The sequence below is a fragment of the Syngnathus scovelli genome, chromosome 17 (genome assembly GCF_024217435.2).
Source record: "Syngnathus scovelli strain Florida chromosome 17, RoL_Ssco_1.2, whole genome shotgun sequence".
NCBI lineage: Eukaryota > Metazoa > Chordata > Actinopteri > Syngnathiformes > Syngnathidae > Syngnathus > Syngnathus scovelli.
Window position 1 is genome coordinate 8,019,881 of NC_090863.1, and position 17,965 is coordinate 8,037,845.

At 41.9% G+C, this 17,965-nt stretch overlaps 4 protein-coding genes across 6 annotated transcripts; 2 read left to right on the plus strand and 2 right to left on the minus strand.

Moving 5' to 3' along the window:
• Positions 1-46: 46 nt before the first annotated feature.
• Positions 47-12,267, minus strand: sema4e (semaphorin 4e). Of its 3 annotated transcripts, XM_049747749.2 has the most exons (16): positions 11,965-12,267; positions 11,789-11,838; positions 5,231-5,487; positions 4,928-5,073; positions 4,669-4,731; positions 4,482-4,580; positions 4,297-4,396; positions 3,942-4,049; positions 3,706-3,851; positions 2,882-3,060; positions 2,626-2,779; positions 2,357-2,552; positions 2,160-2,275; positions 1,668-1,825; positions 1,544-1,596; positions 47-1,436 (listed from the first exon to the last, which is right to left on the minus strand). In XM_049747749.2, the coding sequence occupies exons 3-16, from the start codon at positions 5,331-5,333 to the stop codon at positions 964-966; spliced, it is 2,094 nt and encodes a 697-aa protein (XP_049603706.1). In that variant the 5' UTR covers positions 5,334-5,487; positions 11,789-11,838; positions 11,965-12,267; the 3' UTR covers positions 47-963. The 3 variants fall into 3 exon arrangements, with proteins under 3 accessions (XP_049603706.1, XP_049603707.1, XP_049603705.1); XM_049747750.2 differs by lacking the exons at positions 11,789-11,838; positions 11,965-12,267 and adding an exon at positions 6,595-7,101 and having other exon boundaries at positions 3,766-3,851; XM_049747748.2 differs by lacking the exons at positions 11,789-11,838; positions 11,965-12,267 and adding an exon at positions 6,595-7,100.
• LOC125985229 (oocyte zinc finger protein XlCOF20) lies at positions 7,575-9,451 on the plus strand. The gene is made up of 2 exons (XM_049747896.2): positions 7,575-8,218; positions 8,361-9,451. Exons 1-2 carry the CDS (start codon positions 8,128-8,130, stop codon positions 9,245-9,247), a joined length of 978 nt encoding a protein of 325 aa, XP_049603853.1. The 5' UTR covers positions 7,575-8,127; the 3' UTR covers positions 9,248-9,451.
• LOC125985211 (oocyte zinc finger protein XlCOF22) lies at positions 9,575-11,489 on the plus strand. The gene is made up of 2 exons (XM_049747854.2): positions 9,575-9,952; positions 10,266-11,489. Exons 1-2 carry the CDS (start codon positions 9,823-9,825, stop codon positions 11,303-11,305), a joined length of 1,170 nt encoding a protein of 389 aa, XP_049603811.1. The 5' UTR covers positions 9,575-9,822; the 3' UTR covers positions 11,306-11,489.
• Positions 12,268-12,531: 264 nt separating the features above from the next.
• stap2a (signal transducing adaptor family member 2a) lies at positions 12,532-17,951 on the minus strand. Its single transcript, XM_049747868.1, has 11 exons — positions 17,223-17,951; positions 16,565-16,636; positions 16,378-16,497; positions 16,084-16,140; positions 15,854-16,005; positions 15,363-15,494; positions 15,222-15,291; positions 15,027-15,129; positions 14,856-14,951; positions 14,658-14,795; positions 12,532-13,778 (listed from the first exon to the last, which is right to left on the minus strand). The coding sequence occupies exons 1-11, from the start codon at positions 17,328-17,330 to the stop codon at positions 13,723-13,725; spliced, it is 1,104 nt and encodes a 367-aa protein (XP_049603825.1). The 5' UTR covers positions 17,331-17,951; the 3' UTR covers positions 12,532-13,722.
• Positions 17,952-17,965: the final 14 nt, after the last annotated feature.

Below are 17,965 nucleotides of genomic sequence, written 5' to 3' on the forward strand. Positions count from 1 at the left end.
ACTAATTTTTTTTAACACTCCCAGGACGAAAAAAAAATCCAACAAGGTCACTCACCTCGATTTATGATTCATTCTAGCTCAAGGAGAGTCTACAGACAAAACAATTAACTGGCACATCTGTTAGAAGTTAAAAAATCTGGCTAACAAAAAATAAAATGACGCAAATGTTAAAGTCTGGGTGGGGTTCTGAGTGTCCAGGTCCCAGCGGCAACAGTCTTTCTCTAAGCCAAAATTTCCTCGAAGGATTTTCCATTTTATCCGGACGTTGCTAAAGTTCCACAGAAAAGATGGCCGTTGTAAAAATTCCAGGCAAAAAGGAAACAACTCATGGGCCAGATGACAACCTGCAGTCTGACCGCCGAGAGGCCTTCCGTTTCCCTTTCCCCTTCCCCTTGAGGTAATTCAGGATTGCCTTTCGGGCTGAGCTGATTTTCTTAACAGTGGCAGCGGTAGCAGCCAATGTTGGCAGACACAAGCAAAATCCTTAACTAGCTTGATATCCATGCAGCCATCCATTTTCAATTGCGCAATAATCCCCAGCATCACCGTAAATCAACATTTGAGCATGCAGGTTCTATCCTTCAGGTCTAGCACTACATGGCCAGGCGCCAATTTACTTAAGATGCAACTTATAAACATCACTAATAGTCCTATTATGCCAACATGATGTTATCACAATGGAACCATTACTGTTGTTTATACGGGTGATGTCACCATTGTTCTCATTTCCCTCCCATGGTTACTCAACCCCTCTTTCCCATTTCCTTGCTCCAGCTGTCCTCTATCCCTCCATCTTAACCCAACCAGCCAAGTCAGATGATCACACCACAAAACAGACCCTGGGTTCTGTTTGAGGTTTTCAAGGATCAATTTTAAATGAAAACATGGAGGCTAGTGGTTCAAGCCTCAAGACTAAACATTACAAAATACAACCCAACACACACCATCTTACAAAATCTCATCTCACAGTGGGCCTCCGTCCTCCTGCCCATTTGTCTCGTAGGCTTTTCCCCTATTCTTTTTGCTGCAGTTCCAGGGAAGAGGTAGATGGCCTTTGTAAAAATTCCAGGCCAAAAGAGCCACCAGAGAAACAACCAGAAGCCCGACGACAACCTGCAGTCCGACCACAGAGGGACCTTCCGTCCGAGCTTGAGGCGCTCTCGGTTCTCCTTTCAAGCTGAGCTGATACTCCGCCACAGTGGCGGCGTACTCGTCAATTTTGGAGCGCTCCACCGACAGGCAGCGGTAGCGGCCGGCGTCGGAGTCCGAGGCGTTGAGAATGATGAGTCCGTCTTGTAGGATCTGATGGCGGCTTGAAGAAACCACAAGGTGACCGTCTTGCTCCCAGTTGGTTGTTGCCAAGTTTGACGATGAATGGCAGAAAAGTTTCACACTCCCACCAGGCGAGAAAAAATGGTTAACAACATGGGCAGGATCTGAAAACAAAACGTAAAAAAATACATCAACACAATGTCACTAATCGTGAAACTGGGACAAACGGCAACTTTAATTTGACCCTTAAGAAAAAAAAAAAAGAACTCACCAGCTGTTGGACAAAGAGAGGCGTTCCCTTCCCTCACACTCTGGATTAGCTGCCTAAATCAAATCACAACCATTCCACTTAGTTTATATTCATAATATTCTTTACAAGGAGGAAAAATGTCTACCTCTGTGTACTGGAAAGGGCGACGCAACTCCCAGCATCTGTATCCCATCCGCAGTAGGGATCTCTTGCCAGAATACAATCCAAACAAGATAAAGATCTCTCACAGGTGGCGAGAGGCACCTGTGCTACTCCCAAGTCGGAGCCCGCGTATAGTTGCTTCTGTAAATGGTGATTGAGGTGAGTGCATTTCGACACAATAGACCACAGGCAAGACAAATTGTGCATCAAATTCGTGTGTCATTACTAGAATTCCAAATTGTCTTCAATTTTAATAATATCTTCTTTTTTTTTTTAATATTTGACCAGTTTTTACTCATCTGATTTGAAAACGAGTTATTTGTCAGTTTGTTTTGTAGCTTTGGTTTGAGGTGCTCATACATTTATTTCATAATGGCCCTCCGAAAGAAGCTATGACTGCAATGCGGCCCGCGAAAAAAAACGAGTTTGACACCCCAGCAATAAACGGCGAACGACGAGGACTGTATGTTGTTACCGTGACGTCGGAAAAGCGCAGGATCTTAACTGCCTCGCGGGATTGGAAAAGCTGAACTTGCTCAATGATGAACATCTCGCCGTCGTAATTTACTGCTTTGACAAGGGCGCCGTCCTCTAAAAACAGATCAAATAAATACAATTGTCATTAAGTTATTGTTTTTTCTTGTAAAACCAAGAGACAATGTTTGCACATACCTGTGCCTATGAACATCACATGGTAATCGTGGCCATCCGTTGCTTGCACTTGGTTGACCACAATGCTCGTAAAGGCGGCTCCTCTTCTCTCTAGTAGAGGTTTCTCGCCTTTTGGCTGAATAATGTCATCCATTAAAGGCCTATCTTTGATGAAGTGAAGGGTTTGGTCCGGGAGGTCCAGAGACAGAGTTTGACACTGGAATGGGGGGGGGAAAAAATGCTGATAAAACATTCTTTGAAGGACTAATCTACAGCACGTAAACACTCACAGATCCAGGTCGAGGGTCAGGGACCTCCCCGCTGTACGGCGCCCAAATGAAGGAGGATTCCACAGGGACCAGCGTCTTGAACTGCCCCTCCGCAAACACTCGGTTGATGTCAGATATGTTGTACGCACACACTGCAGACAGGTCGGACGTATCGCTGAAACACAAACACGCAGAAAATGAGAAAGCTGCCTGCGTTCCAGTGAATGCAGACTTAACTCAAACATTTTCTAGATAAGATGATAAGAATCAAACATACGACTGTGGGGTGAAGATGGCGTAGAATAAACAGTGATTCCAGTGCTGCTGCGGGTCACACCAGCGGTATGTATTTTGGATGATGTTGGGCAGCTGCGAGCCCAGGACAGGACATTCCAGCCTGGCTTTCAGGAAGGATGTCCACTTTCTCTGCAAGGTCCTCCGTCCTCCTTTATCTCCCTGGGAAAACAAAGACAGCTCATAAGGCTACAGTCTTTTCCATTAGCAGCCATTCATTTCAACTTGCAGTAAAAGTGGAAATTGAAGGGTTGTCACTATCAAATATTTTTAGAATCGATTAATCGGATACAATTTTATTTGCATTGTGTATTTAAAAAAAAACATTTCCCAGACTACTTGTTATTAACCGTTTTTTAAAAATTATTTAGTGATTAAAAAAAAAAAACAGTTAACCAATTTCAAATAAAACATATTTGATATAGAGTCATTGTTTTCCAAAGTAAAAGCAGATGTTAATGTCTTTTTTTTTTTTATTAAACGCAAAAGATAAATCAGTCTGCTTTCATAAAGTACTAAAGAAATAACTTTTGAGAAGATTTAGTTAAAAATAGCTCTAAACAATGACTTGGTTATTAAAAGACAAGGAGAATCATTTGAGAATCAATTTGTTGTCGATTAATTGCTTGTACCAAAAACAAAAGCACTTTTCAAAACAATCTTTGTCAGTGATTTCAAGCAGGGAGAAAACCAAGTAAAGGAAACATGTAGAAACCAAGTTGCGTGACAAAAGCAGTTGAAAATAAAGTTGTGAAAGTGTCGTGAGGAAACAAAACAGGAAGTATATATCTATTTTTTTAATTTCACCTTGCAGACACGAGCTACACGAGAAACCACTACCGGTTTCTTGTAGCAGTCATACTCAACTGCCGTTTCGCTGAAAAACAAGTAGACCTTGTCATCATTGTCCTGGTCGCTTTTTGGCATCTGAGCTAGAGAAACAAAGTTGGGCTCTAGCATAAGGAGAAGAAAAATAAACATGTTAGTTTCCAGCAGCTGAATCCTTTCAAAAAATTGTGTCCAAAAGGTCAAGCACACATCACCATTGAGCCAGGAGGTTTTTATCTCAGTTCGAATGGGAGGAGAGCTGCGCATTAAGACCAACTCCGAGCCCAGGAAGTTCATTGAAGTGGCCGAGTACAAGTCATTGTCTGCCAAAAACACACAAAATTTTGATTTGCATGATTTTTTTGCTGTACACCCTCAAACAATTTTTCTGGTGTTAGCTTAGCGATTAGCATTGGGTGGAGATCTGCATTTACTGATAATAATGCTTATTAGAAGTGTTGCTATGGAGACGAGAAGTGACGTAAAATTATAATTTCAATAATGAAAAACACAAGTCCTTCAATATTACATATTTTTTCTACTTTCCATTCACGTGCAACGTCAACTCACCAACCATGATGGAGGCATGTTTTTGGAAAGGATTAAAAGGACATTTCCCTTTACCATCTTCGGCCGTCTTCTCCAGTGTGAGTTCTCCATTTGCATAGGACTACAGAGATAATCAATCATGTGATTTAATTGCGGTCGATCTTCGGCATAAAACCCGAGAAAGCAAGAACGTGAATTGGGCTCACCATGTAGTTGCACTCGGGATCAAACGCATTGGTTCCGCACACGTACATCCTATTATCCTTCATCTTGTGCAGAATCTTGATATAGTTCTTGCACTCTGTCTGTTTTTTTGTTTTTTTAAACAAGCAACAACTATGTAGCTCCACATTTTATTGATTTTAAATAACAAAAAAAAGGATCCCAACTCACTTCAAGATCCCTTCCTTTGTTTTGACAGTCATCCATTTGCTCTTGCGTCACCTCCCATTTCACCTTAGAAAAGTGGGAAATATTTTTTGTGTCACTCTTTTTGCAACAGATCATACCCGAGTCAGATTGTGAGTTGCTAATTTTCATTTGTTGATTGTGCGTCTTTTAGAATGTCTTCTTGAATGTTCTGAAAGTTCTAAAAAGTATGCCAGCAATGTAGCGAGACAGAGGAGGCCATTGCTGCATCGCTAGTTCTTACAAAGGCTTGTTTCTTGGAAATGTCCTCGAGGTCAAGGGCGAAAAGCGCCTCCCTGGCACCCAGCAGCAGCAGCTTCATGTCCTCTCGAAAAAGCATGACGCTATAGTTGGACACCCCCTCTTCGTGAAAGAGACGAATGTTGCCGCCTGAGACACAAGCGAGTACGGGATTACTGCACGAAGCAGAAAAGCAACCACATTAATTTATTGGTTAGTGTTTGTGAAAAAAAAAAAATTAAGCACCATATCTGGCTTCGGAGGCTCCACTGTAATCTTGCAATTCAAATTTCAAAACAATACTCACTGTGATAGGGCACATATTTGCGGGGGGGGAGGTCCAATGGTGAGTCCAGCATCAAGGCCAGTGGGAGGAACAGAAACGCGCTGATACAGAGCAGGGGCTGCATGGCTTCTTTGTGCGAAGGGCAATTAAAGAGTCATCCACTAGTACAGGCAACTAGTGTCATCTGTGAAGCGCTGACGTTTGGAGTAAGTGAACGGCCCCTTCGATGGTTTCGCTCAGTAGGCGGCCCATGGTGAGATGGATACCACAGAGACAAACTGGGGAGGGGTGAAAGATACAAAGTTATACAGGCATCAAAATCTTGTCACACAGGGCCTGAAAAATTATCAACAGAAAAACCTGCAAACAAAGGGAAGGGACGACAAAGAAAGAAAGAAAGGCTGCAAAGTGGCGGTAATTCTGCCAATGGCATAGTCATGTTAATGCAGGGCCATGAAAAGCATTCAGCGGGGTGTCAACTTCAGCTCTCGTGCAAAACCAACACAAAAAAGATTCACACACACTGAAGCAATACTCGGAGGACACGTAAGAGGCGTTTTTGCAACACTGCTTTTGTAACCCTGGTTTCCTGCATCGTGCTGTTTTGAATTCAACTCCATTTGGAGTGTGCAAGGCCAGGCTTGGTTCTTGTTGTGGTGTCTCGCTATTGTGCCTTTCTTGACTGATTAAGACAACCTGCTCGGTGAGTGTTTGCTAGCGTCGGTGCCAAGAGCTGATGAGCTGCAGCATGTCGGAGAATGTACGTTTGATAAGAGAGTTTGCATGTTTTCCGCCTAAGGCCAAAGCCAGAACACACACACACACCCTTGTCAATCATATTATTTCCTGAAAGATTTTCCCAAGCATGAGCAGAAGCACGTGTTTGTTAATGATGATATGCATCAAAAAGAACGCTGAAAGGAAAGTTTCAACAGTAGTTGTGTGAAGATTTGAACGTACTCGTCTGGCTACACGAGTTTAGCCAAAGCCCCGCCCCTCACACGCACTACCGTGATTTTCAAACATGGCCATTTATAATCCCATTTGAGTATGAAATTGTGTATCTGGGATAGTCACAGATATTAGGGCAGTGCAATTACTCGAATTTTGATTAAAAAATATGATTATTACAGACATAATTGTAAAAATAACCCGATTATTAATATGCATTAATATCCAATGCACTGTTTGTTGTGTTGACCCACATCCAAAACGGCATAAGGGGAGCGCATTGATCCGTAGATGTGCACAGTCAACATTACTAAGTTAATGACTGACCTATACCTGGACACACCCCCGTCTTAGAACAAACAAACTCCCAACAGTTGTTATAGGGAGCGGGCATTGCTACCATGTGACCAGTCCATAATAAAATAATCACTTACCTGTAACGCCACGGACAAAAGAAGTAGTCCCCTTCCACCTGTTTTACTTTAGTCAAACACTACAAAATGTACTCTACTAATAACTTTTCGGTAGTTGGAAAAAAAAATGTGTTGAATGGCGAAATAATCATTTTGGGGGGAAAAAAGAAAACAAAAAAGAAGCTTGTGGTAGCTTGTTACGTCGTCGCGTCGTTGTCCTGCCAGAATCAACGCAGCAAAAATATCCTTGCAAAAAGTTTTGATTTCTCTTAGTTTAAAAAGCAGCAGATATTCCTTTTTTGTAGAAAGGCTTTTGGAACTGGAAAGGAAATGCGGCGTAAAGCTGCTGGCGCGGTTTAAGGATGCGTCTATTCCTCGCAGTCTTCTTAAGCCAGGCGTTAAGACGATAAAAGATGCTGAATGCGCTTATTTAAATCAACCCTACACAATTACATACATTCTTGGGCTCTACACTACTACGGCGTTTGCGCAATCGAGTTGGGATCAACTGGGGAGGCGTTTACACTTGGCTGGTTTATGGCCGCACCTTTTCAACATAACAAGCCCAAACAGGCGTGAGAGAGAGAGAGAGAGTACAGCTTTCACAACTCTGCACTGTGTTAGTAGGACAGACATATTTCAGGCTTAGCTTTCATGAGAAATTGAGTTTATATTTAAAATCAAATTGATAAACTTACATAATTGCATTGGAAAAACTAATGCATTCCAGTTTGCTGGAAACTATTTGATCCTGACTGAAATAGAATATTTCGCTTTCAGCTCTTTCAATTCAAACTCAGTTCTCTCTATTAATTGGCTGCAATGTCAGACATTGCGCCGTTATTTTTTTATGTAGCACTATAGACAGGAAAGGAGTCCTCTGACATTTTTTTTAACAGCTTAAGCCTTTTCCCCCTGTTAATTAAATGTCATTGATTTGTTAAATTGTACTTTTAGTGTTTACGCGTGTAAACACGCGTAGAAGTGTGTACACCGTGATTAATGAATAGAATGCTGGAAAATAAAAGTTTGAACGTCTGTTCCTTTAAGGGGCGCGTTCGGAAATTAGTTCCGAGTGTGCACTATTTCAACTCCGATCGTTTGGAGAGTCAGTGCGTTGCTCAATTTTGCCGTTTGGAAATTCAGAGTGCACCAAAAACGGAGCGCCAGTGTGCGCACTCGGCGCTCGACACTGTACTTTCGTAAATGAATGGGAACGGAGCGCACTATATCTCTCACACACCTCTGGGAAGGCACGATCATCGGAATAAATTTCCGAACGAGCCCAAGGATGTGGATGCCGTGGTATAAACGGAAGTGACTTCGAAGCTGCCGCAAAATATGATGCAAAATGCGCAAGTAGCACTTTCTCGAGACCAGATCTTTTTTTTTTTTTGTCCAAAATAGTAATGAGCATGTTGAATCCTCAACCTTGTCGCTTCTGCCTACTGAAATAGGGCTAGAGGATAAACTCGTCTGGGTGCGCGAGGAAGCTTCTCGTCTTTAGCTATCCGCTAACATAAAGACGCATTTGTTAGCAACATATTGGACACAATGTTTGCAAGAACCACAGCTGAGTACGTGCAAGAACTTTGTGGAATAAAAGAGGAGAACGAACTACAACATCAACGGCTGGAGGCTGTTGGCAAGGAGTCTCACGTTATACGTCTCTCTCTCTCTCTCTCTCTCTCTCTCTCTCTCTCTCTCTCTAATCATTTATCATATAAATAATTCACAGCATGAAATTTGAGCGCACCAAACTAAATGTTTATTTGCTTATCCTGCAGATGATGGTGAAAAATATATTTGCCCTTGGAAGCAGGAGTCAGATTTCCTTCCAATTAAAAAGGAGGAGGAGGAGGAGGAGCCTGTTCACAGAAGAGAGGAGGAGGAAGAGGTCAAGTCATTATTGACCTTTGTTATTTTCAAAAGTGAAGTCGGGGACAATGGTGAGAGTGAGGAGAACAGGGGGGCGGAGCCTCTGAGCAGCACCTCGAGTGATGTGAAAATAGAAGGTGATGCAGACCACTGGGGACTATCACAAGTACAAAGTGATGACACATCATCCCACTCTGTTGACAATGACAATGGTGGCCATGTTGGTGCTGATGACAAAGATGAAGACAGTTATGATGAGGATGATGACGATGATGAACTCTTTGAATGTTCTCAGTGTGGGAAAAAAGTTCGTTCCAAATGTTATTTGAAGATTCACATGAGAGCACACACGGGAGAAAAACCATTCATCTGCTCAGTTTGTGGTAAAAGATTCTCTGTAAGGACAGTTTTAATAAGTCACACAAGAACACACACTGGAGAGAAACCTTTTTCCTGCTCAGATTGCGGGAAATGCTTTTCTGCAAGTGGAACTTTACAAAGGCACTTACAAAGACATAGTGGAGAAAAACCTTTTGCTTGCTTAGTTTGTGGTAAAAGTTTCTATGCAAAGGGACATTTAGCAAGGCACTCACTTACACATAGTGGAGAAAAAGCTTTTGTCTGCTCTGTTTGTGGCCAACGATTCTCTCAAAACTGTAATTTGAAAACACACCAAAGAACGCACACTGGAGAAAAAGCTTTTCCTTGCATCAATTGTGCCAAAAGATTCTCTAGTAAACAGCAGCTTCAGATGCACAAGTGTTCTGGTAAGAAAAGTGAGTTGAAGCTTTCATAAAAAAAAAAAAAAACGGGAGAAACTGACACCTTGTGGTCAACTGTAAAATTGTCAGTTTTTAATAAAATAATGGAATCAAGTTTTTCAAAATACGATTTTTAGAAGTTATTCTAATTTGATCAGTGACAGAAGAATCATGTTTTTGTGATGTTGATTACTGTTTATTTCAAGCATGTAAATAAAATGCAAATGTTTTCGCCTCTTTGCCTGATTTTTTTTTCTTGATATCAAAATTAATATTGGATTTTTAGAATTAATAAACACCGAAGATAAATCAAAACATTCTACACACTGTCACCTTAAGACGCGGTGACCCGGATGTGGATGCCGAAGTAAAAGCGGAAGTAACGCCTGATAAAATGCGACACACTAATTCTACCACGATTGGTAAAACACGGATTAAATCCTCAAATTAGTACTTAAACACAACATTTCATTGAAATTGATTTAAGATAAACCCGTCTCGATGCGCGCTGAAGCTTCTCGTTTAACTTAGTTCGCTAGCTGCAAACATAAAGGCGTATTTGTTAGCAACATATTGGGTTAGCAATGTGTTGAAACTATTGTGTGACAAAATGTTTGCAAGAACCACACCCGACTACGGGCAGAGTTTTTGTGGAACAAAAGGGGAGAACGTGCAACAACATCAACGGCCAGATGTTGTTTGCAAGGAGCTTCGTGTTGTACTTGTGCGACTCACAACAGGTTTGTCACTTTCTGGGTAATGCATTTGTGTCGCTAGAATGAGTAATAATAATAATAAAAAAAACAATTTTTACTTCTAAAATAGTGTCCTCAAGTTAAGTCCTTGTAGAGTTGTCCAGTAATAAATCTACCAAAGTCCTCCAAAAAAGTTGTAGTGTGAACAGATAGAGGTGATGAATGGTCTCGGGGTGGCTTTATCTTCAAATAGTTTCAGTCTGAACAAAAAAAATTCGTTAGTTGAGAAACGACTGTAGAAACAAAAAGCCTTGAATTTGACTCAACCAAACTTAATGCTTGTATGCTTATCCTGCAGGAGTCCGTGAAAAATACCTGTGTCCTTGGAAACAGGGGCCAGGTTTTCTTCGAATTAAAGAGGAGGAGGAAGAGCCCGTTCACATCAAGATGAAGATGGAAGAGGAGAGAGACAAGTCGTTATGGACCTCTGTCATTTTAAAAAGTGAACTTGGAGACAATGTTGAGAGTGAGGAGACCTCTGTCATTTTAAAAAGTGAAGTTGGAGACCATGGTGAGCGTGAAGAGAACAGGGGGGCGGAGTCTCCAATCAGAAGCTCAACTCAAGACATTATATCAGAAGATGAATCAGACCACTGGGGAACATCACGAGAAGTGATAGAGATACGTGATAACACATCAGACGATTCTGACACTGATTATTATGACGATGATGATGACAAAGATGAAGATTATTGTTACGATGAGGACGACGACAATGATGAAGATGAAGTTGAACGCTTTGAATGTTCTCAGTGTGGAAAAAAATTTCACTCAAAGTTTTATTTGAAATGTCACATGAGAACACACACTGGAGAAAAACCTTACATTTGCTCAGTTTGTGGTAAAGGATTCACTTCATCGTCACTTTTATTACCTCACAGCAAAACGCACAAGGGAGAAAAGCCTTTCGTCTGCTCATTTTGCGGTAAAAGATTCTCTGTAAAGTCAATCTTAACGTGTCACATAAGAACACACACTGGAGAGAAACCTTACTTGTGCTCAGATTGCGGGAAAGGTTTTTCTTCAACTTCAAATTTAAGTAAACACAAAACACTACACAGTGGAGCAAAACCTTTTGCCTGCTTAATTTGTAATAAAAAATTCCGTTTTAAGACTGGTTTAGCAACGCACTCACTGACACATAGTGGAGAAAGACCTTTTGCCTGCTCTGTTTGTGGCCAACGATTCTCTCAAAAATCTAATTTGAAAAGACACAAAAGAACGCACACTGGAGAGAAAGCGTTTCCTTGCACCGTTTGTGCCAAACGATTCTCGAGTAAACAGCAGCTTCAGATCCACAAGTGTTCTGGTAAGAAAAGTGAGTTGAAGCTTTCATAAAAAAAAAAACGGGAGAAACTGACACTTTGTGGTCAACTGTAAAATTTGTTCTTTAAATAAAATCTTATTTTTTGATCATTTTAAGACGCAATGCCAATTTGATCAGTTACAGAAGTATTGTGTTGATTTGTGTTTATTTCAAGAATGAAAATAAAGCTGTATATACTTTTGTCTGCATTAACTCCTTGCCTTAACCAAATAAAATGACTAACATGACTTGATTGTGTAGTGATAGGAGTGTCTTGTTTTTGGATTGTTGAATCAGACACGTTATTTCCTGCAAGGTATTTATAGAATTGTAAATAAGGTCGGGAAGGAGGGTTGCTTAAATCCCGACAATTACATTTTACCTCATACACAGTAAATACAAATTTAGTTTGTAATAAAACTTTAACATTACCATTATTCCTTCATGTTTTGGCAAAATTACAGCTCATCTTAAGAACATCACCAAACCCATAAAACAGGTGAATTCTGAATTACCTGAGCAGCTGTGATGTCATTTCCCGTCAAGTAGCCAAAATGGCCGCACCCTGAGATGGATCAAAATAGATGGATTTAATTTGTGTTCAGACCAGGTACTACTGAAATACAAACATGCGTATTTTGTAACGCTAAAAAATAATTACCGAGCAAGTGAACGTAATTAGTGTACAAACCTGATGTGTGTTGCACAAATCTCAGTTATTTGCAAACAGCATCCAGTAGTAGCTTGTTCTCTTTTATTCCCAAAAGTTCCTCCTCATAATTTGCTGTCGGGCTGGCACACATTTTCACACGACAATCACACAAATTCGCACTTGTTCTCTGCTTGACGACGTGTTGTGTGCTTCTCTCTGTTAGCGACCTAAATAAGCTAACTAGGCCGAGAAGCATCAACGAGCCCCGAGACAAACTTATCCGGACATAAAGATTTTATAAGCAATGTTGCAGTCCATTCGTGGACATTTATAAGGCATAAGAGGGTGAGGCGTTTTCTTCTTCTTTTGTTCTTACTTGAGTCGAATGAGCAAGTTGCTGAGTACATTGCTGCCCCCTATTGGTCGGGTGACTAGCGCATCCATTAAACCAAACAGAACAGGTTAATTATTTATTCATTTGTCTATTTATAATTTTAAAATACAACCAAGTGTTTATAAAAATAAATAATAAACTTTTCTGCCTTTGTACTGTTTCCCAATTGTATTGCTTCTTATTGTTCATGTGTCAAAAAAAGTGACCAGTACTTCAAATTTATTTTAACATTTAATCACAAAGTTCTCACGGGGATTCAACACATTCAACAACAACATCAACAACAAAAAAGGGGCGGAGGGAGATAAAAAATATATATCAGTCATATATTTTTCCTCACTGTTCTGTTGTTGCAGGTCAGTCAATGTCAATATAAACGCCTGAACAACTTGTGGGGGGGGGGGGGGGGGGGGCAAGTTCCTCCCATTCAAAATATTTTAATGTCCTTTGACATCTAACAAAAACATAAGAAACACTTCCAGGTTGCTTTGAAATGCAGATACAGGGCAGAGTGTGTCGACGACTCGTGTGATACTGCAAAAAAGCTAAAAGGTCACTTACAGCTCTAATAAAATTTTTACTACGACTGTAGTTTTGTTTACAGCACAGTGAGGAGTCCAATATTCCATTAGGTGGCGCCCTTGTAGGTAACAAAGAGCATAGTAGTACATGGAACTCAAACTGAATACAAAGAACATCAAATAAATGTTCAAACGTGTTCTTAGTGGTAAACCTAGCTGGGTTTAATTGCATATTGGTAAGCCAAAATTGGCACTGGTAGTGGAAAAATCTGAACTAATAAGACACATCAACTAGTGTGCTAAATTGTCTTACTAGCACAACGAAGCATGTAGTAATACATTGATCAGAGGCTGGATTTTAAGGATATTGAATAAATACTCAGATGGCTATATTGATAATCACCTGGGATTTTTAGACATGTCACAGTTGGTAGTGAGTCAAACACACACACACACACATTCACACAACAGCACAGAAAAAGGAAACAGAACTGGGATTTGTAAATGGGCCATTACAATTAAGTTCCTGTTCTCACAGGTTGTTGTACGAATCTTTCGAATCAATACTGTTTGTTAAAAATGTCCCTTAGCAGCTCCAGTAATTGAGCACAAAACAGATTGCTCAGAAAAACAGCACCAGGCTCAGTTGGCTCTCCTTAATTGTTAGTTGGAGTTCAAAACTTTTTGCTCAGGGATAGTAAACAGTACTTTGTGCGGTTCAAGTATCAAGTGTGCTTACACCAATCTTGAGCTTGACAAAAGTCCGACATCAACACCTGTGACGACGATGAAATGGCGGCTGCCGCCTGCAGCCTTTTGTGTTCCGCCGACAAGGCACAGGATGAATACGTAGCTGCGATGAAAAGGGGCTTGGCACGTTCATTAATCCTGACTGGCTCGTCTCTTCTCCAGCTTCACTTTGAGCTCCTCGTTGAGAGCTGACAAGAGGAACGAAAAAGCAAGTGAGGATGAAAATACAGCAGATAGTCTTGAGATTTCTTTGCAATAATGTATCAGATTTAGCAAAGCAACCCCACAATTGAACTGATCCTCTTTTCTGTGTATTTGTTCGTGCCCTTTCGTTACGGAAGTGAAAAGAAAAGTGAAACCCGCAATGGTCACTCGAACATTTTTTCCAGTCAAGTCAGAATGTCCATCCATCCATCCATTTTCTGAACCGCTTAGTCCCCACGGGGGTCGCGGGCGTGCTGGAGCCTATCCCAGCCGTCATCGGGCAGTAGGCGGGGGACACCCTGAACTGGTTGCCAGCCAATCGCAGGGCACACAGAGACAGACAACCAATCGCACTCACACTCACACCTAGGGACAATTTGGAGTCTTCAATCGGCCTACCAAGCATGTTTTTGGAATGTGGGAGGAAACCGGAGTGCCCGGAGAAAACCCACGCGGGCCCGGGGAGAACATGCAAACTCCACACAGGGAGGGCCGGAGGTGGAATCGAACCCGCACCCTCCTAACTGTGAGGCGGACGTGCTACCCAGTGCTCCACCGAGCCGCCCCAAGTCAGAATGTATTTGATCAAATTCCAATTCCTGTCTAATCACTTTCACTTCTTTCAGTGATGACACATAACTCTTCCTTTAAAGGGGAAGTCAAGTCAAAGATTTTCTTAATAACATCAGCCTCACTAGTTCGAATCATTCTGATTGATATTGTTTTTGTGGAATATGAATTTACCCATCTCGGGATGCGGCCATTTTGCCAAGTAAAAATAACATCACAGTTGCTCAGGTAACAACCAATCGCCACGCAGCTTGCAAATGTCACATGACCAAACTCAGAAAACAACTTCTTACACTGTGCAAGAGGGGAAGGTGATAGGATGAGTCGTCTCATGGGGTTGGTGGGCGAGGCAGGCACTGAAGATGTTAGGAGGCGGCGGTCCGGCGCAGGGGAGCGGGGCGGGGGGCTGCTGGGCCAACGATCCACACCAACTGTAAAATTTGTAAATCATTGGATTGTCCGTTTCCATTGAGAAGTGCTCGGAGACAAACCTTGCTTCGGGGGCAGCGCGGGAGGCTTCGGCAGGGGGCTGGTGGGGGCGGTGTGGAGAACCATTTCTCCATTCTCGTCGTTGGCAGAAACGTATGCTGAGGACGCGAAAACATTCAATGACGCTACTCAGAGAAAGTATGAACCAGGAAGCCAAAAAATAATCAACTCACTAATGTTCTCCTCATAAGGTTCTTCGAGGAGAAAAGGTTGAAGAGTTCCAGCTGTCTTCTCCACAAGGGCATTAATGACATCATGAAGGGTTGCACAGGGAATCTGCAGACCAATGGAAACATTATGTTCTTGACATGTGTACTGTACTTGATCAAAAAATATATATTGTAATATTTCATGCAGAACTTACATACCGGATTTTCCACATCAATCACATAGCCACCCTGGTCCCTCTGTGTTACTCGGTAATGTCTGAAAACTGATCTGGACGGAGCACAAAAGGGTAAATGTGAGGCGTCGAGATGTTTAAATTGGAAGGCACTTGTGTTGTTTACCCGTTGAGGTCTTGTCGTGTGGTGACGGCCAATGAGATTCCGTCTCTTCCGGGACGTAGCAACATGTTGCCACAATCTGGGTGCCTTTCTAAGAGGACTTCAGCCTCGGTTCGTGACACTGGGCGGAAACACCTGCACACACGATAATAAATAATACTATACACACACCAGCCAGAGCTTTAGGTCAATGATTAATTTTTTTTTTTTTTTTTTTGTCCAGGGACTCATTACAGGAAAAGATTTACTAATGAAAAATATGTTCAACCCATTAAACAATTGGAATTATTATTTTTGAACACAGCCTAAATATTCCTGACCTGTTGAACTCACTCAGTGTCATCCCAGCTAAAATTAATGTTTGACGTTTATAGTTGTCAATGGTAGTGAATGAGTTAAAAGAATTAGCTGAATTTAATTCGTCAGATATTCAATATCACAACAGCACACCTACGACTGCCAACACAAGGTAACGTGCATTCGGGAAAACCTACGGTGGGATCTCTCCGACTAAAGGGACAGAGAGAGGTGAAGGAGGTGCTCGTGTGGGTGTGCGGTTTCTCCGCCTGGACCTTTCTTTGTCCACAACTTCCTTCAGCATCTGGAGCTGGCCCGGCAGCAAGGTCAGGCTTGATGGTACATTCAACTATAATACAATAGATGTTAAAATATGCAATAATATGTATAGATGAGCTGTACAAACGTGTCAAGTGGAAAAATTTACGTCTATCACAGAGTAGAGGAAACCCTTCCACAGCTCCCTTGATTCCAGGTTGGGTGTCTGGGGAAAAAATATAGAGTAACTTTTACGGAGTTATAATTAGGTTTGAACAAAAATGGGGGAGCAGCACATCTAGACAAATAAAATAATAAAAGGATATATTCTTTATCCACTGCAAAGAACGACTAATTCTATATCTCTATGTATATTTATGGCTTTATTATACTGCCCTCAGGTGTTGCTAAGCAACACACACCAGAAGGATGTTGAATATGTGCGTAAACTAAGCGACATTACCGTTATTCTGGTTTCTCCGTCCTTCATGCGTAGGATGAGTCTAGCTGCTTCTAAATTTCTATCCCGGCTACAGTCGTCCTTCAGGGACACAAACCCGTTGAGGTCCATCTTCTCTACGTACTGCAATACAATTCACACACATGAAAAAAAATTAAATCTCAGAGACTTCACCTGCCACATCACTTACATGAGTGTCCTTGGAATTATTGAAGAAATACAACGCATTCCCACACAGAGATGTCCACAGACGCCTGGGAGCCTGCAACAAAGAAAAATACAAAAAATAACATCTGTTTAGTGTTTTTTTTTCTTCTTCTTCTTCATCAATGTATCTAATTTCCTGTCAAAAAGAAGAATGGTGGGTGGGTAGCAGCTGCTGTCAGCGGACCACTGCATTAGCCAGCACCTGAGCCTGGCTCAAATGACAAGTCCTAGGTCTGCAGTAAAACCATTTTAATGAGAGCCTGGGGGACCCTGAGTGGGTGGTGGTATCCCCCCCTTATGTCATCACCACGCATAAATGGATAAGTCGCATCCTGTTCAGTTATGCGTCAATATTTTCAATGTAACTTGAAAGACAGTGAAAGCACACATCAGGGAGAAGACTGTTACTATGGCTACAACATTCTCCGTCGAAAGCACACCGGATGTGTGATCCATTCAGCAAATCGTCTGAAGACAATTAAGCGATTGTTTTCTTGAATAGCGGATCTGAAAGCAACGCTATATCGGTGAAGTGGTAAAACAAGACATAAAAAAATCCCCGCAGGTATCAACGTTCACTCGCCTCGCCCATCCCCGCATGATAAGGAAGTTGGCAGGAAACACCAACATGAAACCCGTACCTGTTCTTTGGGTCCTCGCTTCTCCAGATAGCCTTCGTAGTAACAGGGAGGGAGCTGTGCACGGGTCCCCCCCGATCCGGGGCGCTGCCTGACGGGTGCAGCCGCCATGAGTGTCGCTGACTGAGCAACACCAGAAAGGACAAAGGGGCGCACGCACGGAGCAATCCGGGCAAGGGACACGCCTTCTCCCGATGAGATGGTGCTGTGGCAGTAAGCCAACAGCTGGCTTCTGGAGCATGCTGTGTCGGGTGGGTCGGTGGGTGGGTCACATAAATGGGGGGCTGTGCACTGTGGAGATTGGGTGAAGGGAAATATCTCAATTATCCTGATAGACCAGTGACACCTACAGAAATAGCAGATGAGTGCACATTGGCTTGAGATACAAATTCAGCCTCACCATTATTTATCTACATTAAAATCACAGGTGAGCCAGTTGACGAGAATCGAGGTACATCCTGGATGTAAGGTTTGATCCAAAAGTTCCAGGACTGGCACATTTCAACCCCAAAGTTTTTTCCTTTCCTACACCATTTGATTTGCGCTTCATCATGTGCAGAGCATCCAACACTTCCTGGTCAAGACCATCACTGATCTGCAGCTACCTTCCTCTTCAACCTACCAAAATATATAATTGGTAAAGAAATGTGGGAATTTTTTACTAGGCCTATAATCTAGGTAAACAACAGAGGTAGGTCAATAAGTAATTTTAATACAGCATCTGTCACAAGCTTCACAAAAAAAAA

Bases quoted from the DNA above. Each gene is read 5' to 3' on its own strand.
- sema4e (XM_049747749.2), bottom strand. From the start codon at position 5,333: ATGCAGCCCCTGCTCTGTATCAGCGCGTTTCTGTTCCTCCCACTGGCC. The intron at 4,050-4,296 runs GTGAGTTGACGT...TGTTTTTGGCAG, and splicing joins ACATGCCTCCATCATGGTTG to ACAATGACTTGTACTCGGCC. The intron at 1,826-2,159 runs GTAACAACATAC...CACCATTTACAG, and splicing joins TGCGCTTTTCCGACGTCACG to AAGCAACTATACGCGGGCTC.
- LOC125985229 (XM_049747896.2), top strand. From the start codon at position 8,128: ATGTTTGCAAGAACCACAGCTGAGTACGTGCAAGAACTTTGTGGAATA. The intron at 8,219-8,360 runs GCAAGGAGTCTC...CTTATCCTGCAG, and splicing joins TCAACGGCTGGAGGCTGTTG to ATGATGGTGAAAAATATATT.
- LOC125985211 (XM_049747854.2), top strand. From the start codon at position 9,823: ATGTTTGCAAGAACCACACCCGACTACGGGCAGAGTTTTTGTGGAACA. The intron at 9,953-10,265 runs GTTTGTCACTTT...CTTATCCTGCAG, and splicing joins ACTTGTGCGACTCACAACAG to GAGTCCGTGAAAAATACCTG.
- stap2a (XM_049747868.1), bottom strand. From the start codon at position 17,330: ATGGCGGCTGCACCCGTCAGGCAGCGCCCCGGATCGGGGGGGACCCGT. The intron at 16,498-16,564 runs GTAAGTGATGTG...ATTGTATTGCAG, and splicing joins ATAATTCCAAGGACACTCAT to TACGTAGAGAAGATGGACCT. The intron at 14,952-15,026 runs GTGAGTTGATTA...TCGCGTCCTCAG, and splicing joins ACCTTATGAGGAGAACATTA to CATACGTTTCTGCCAACGAC.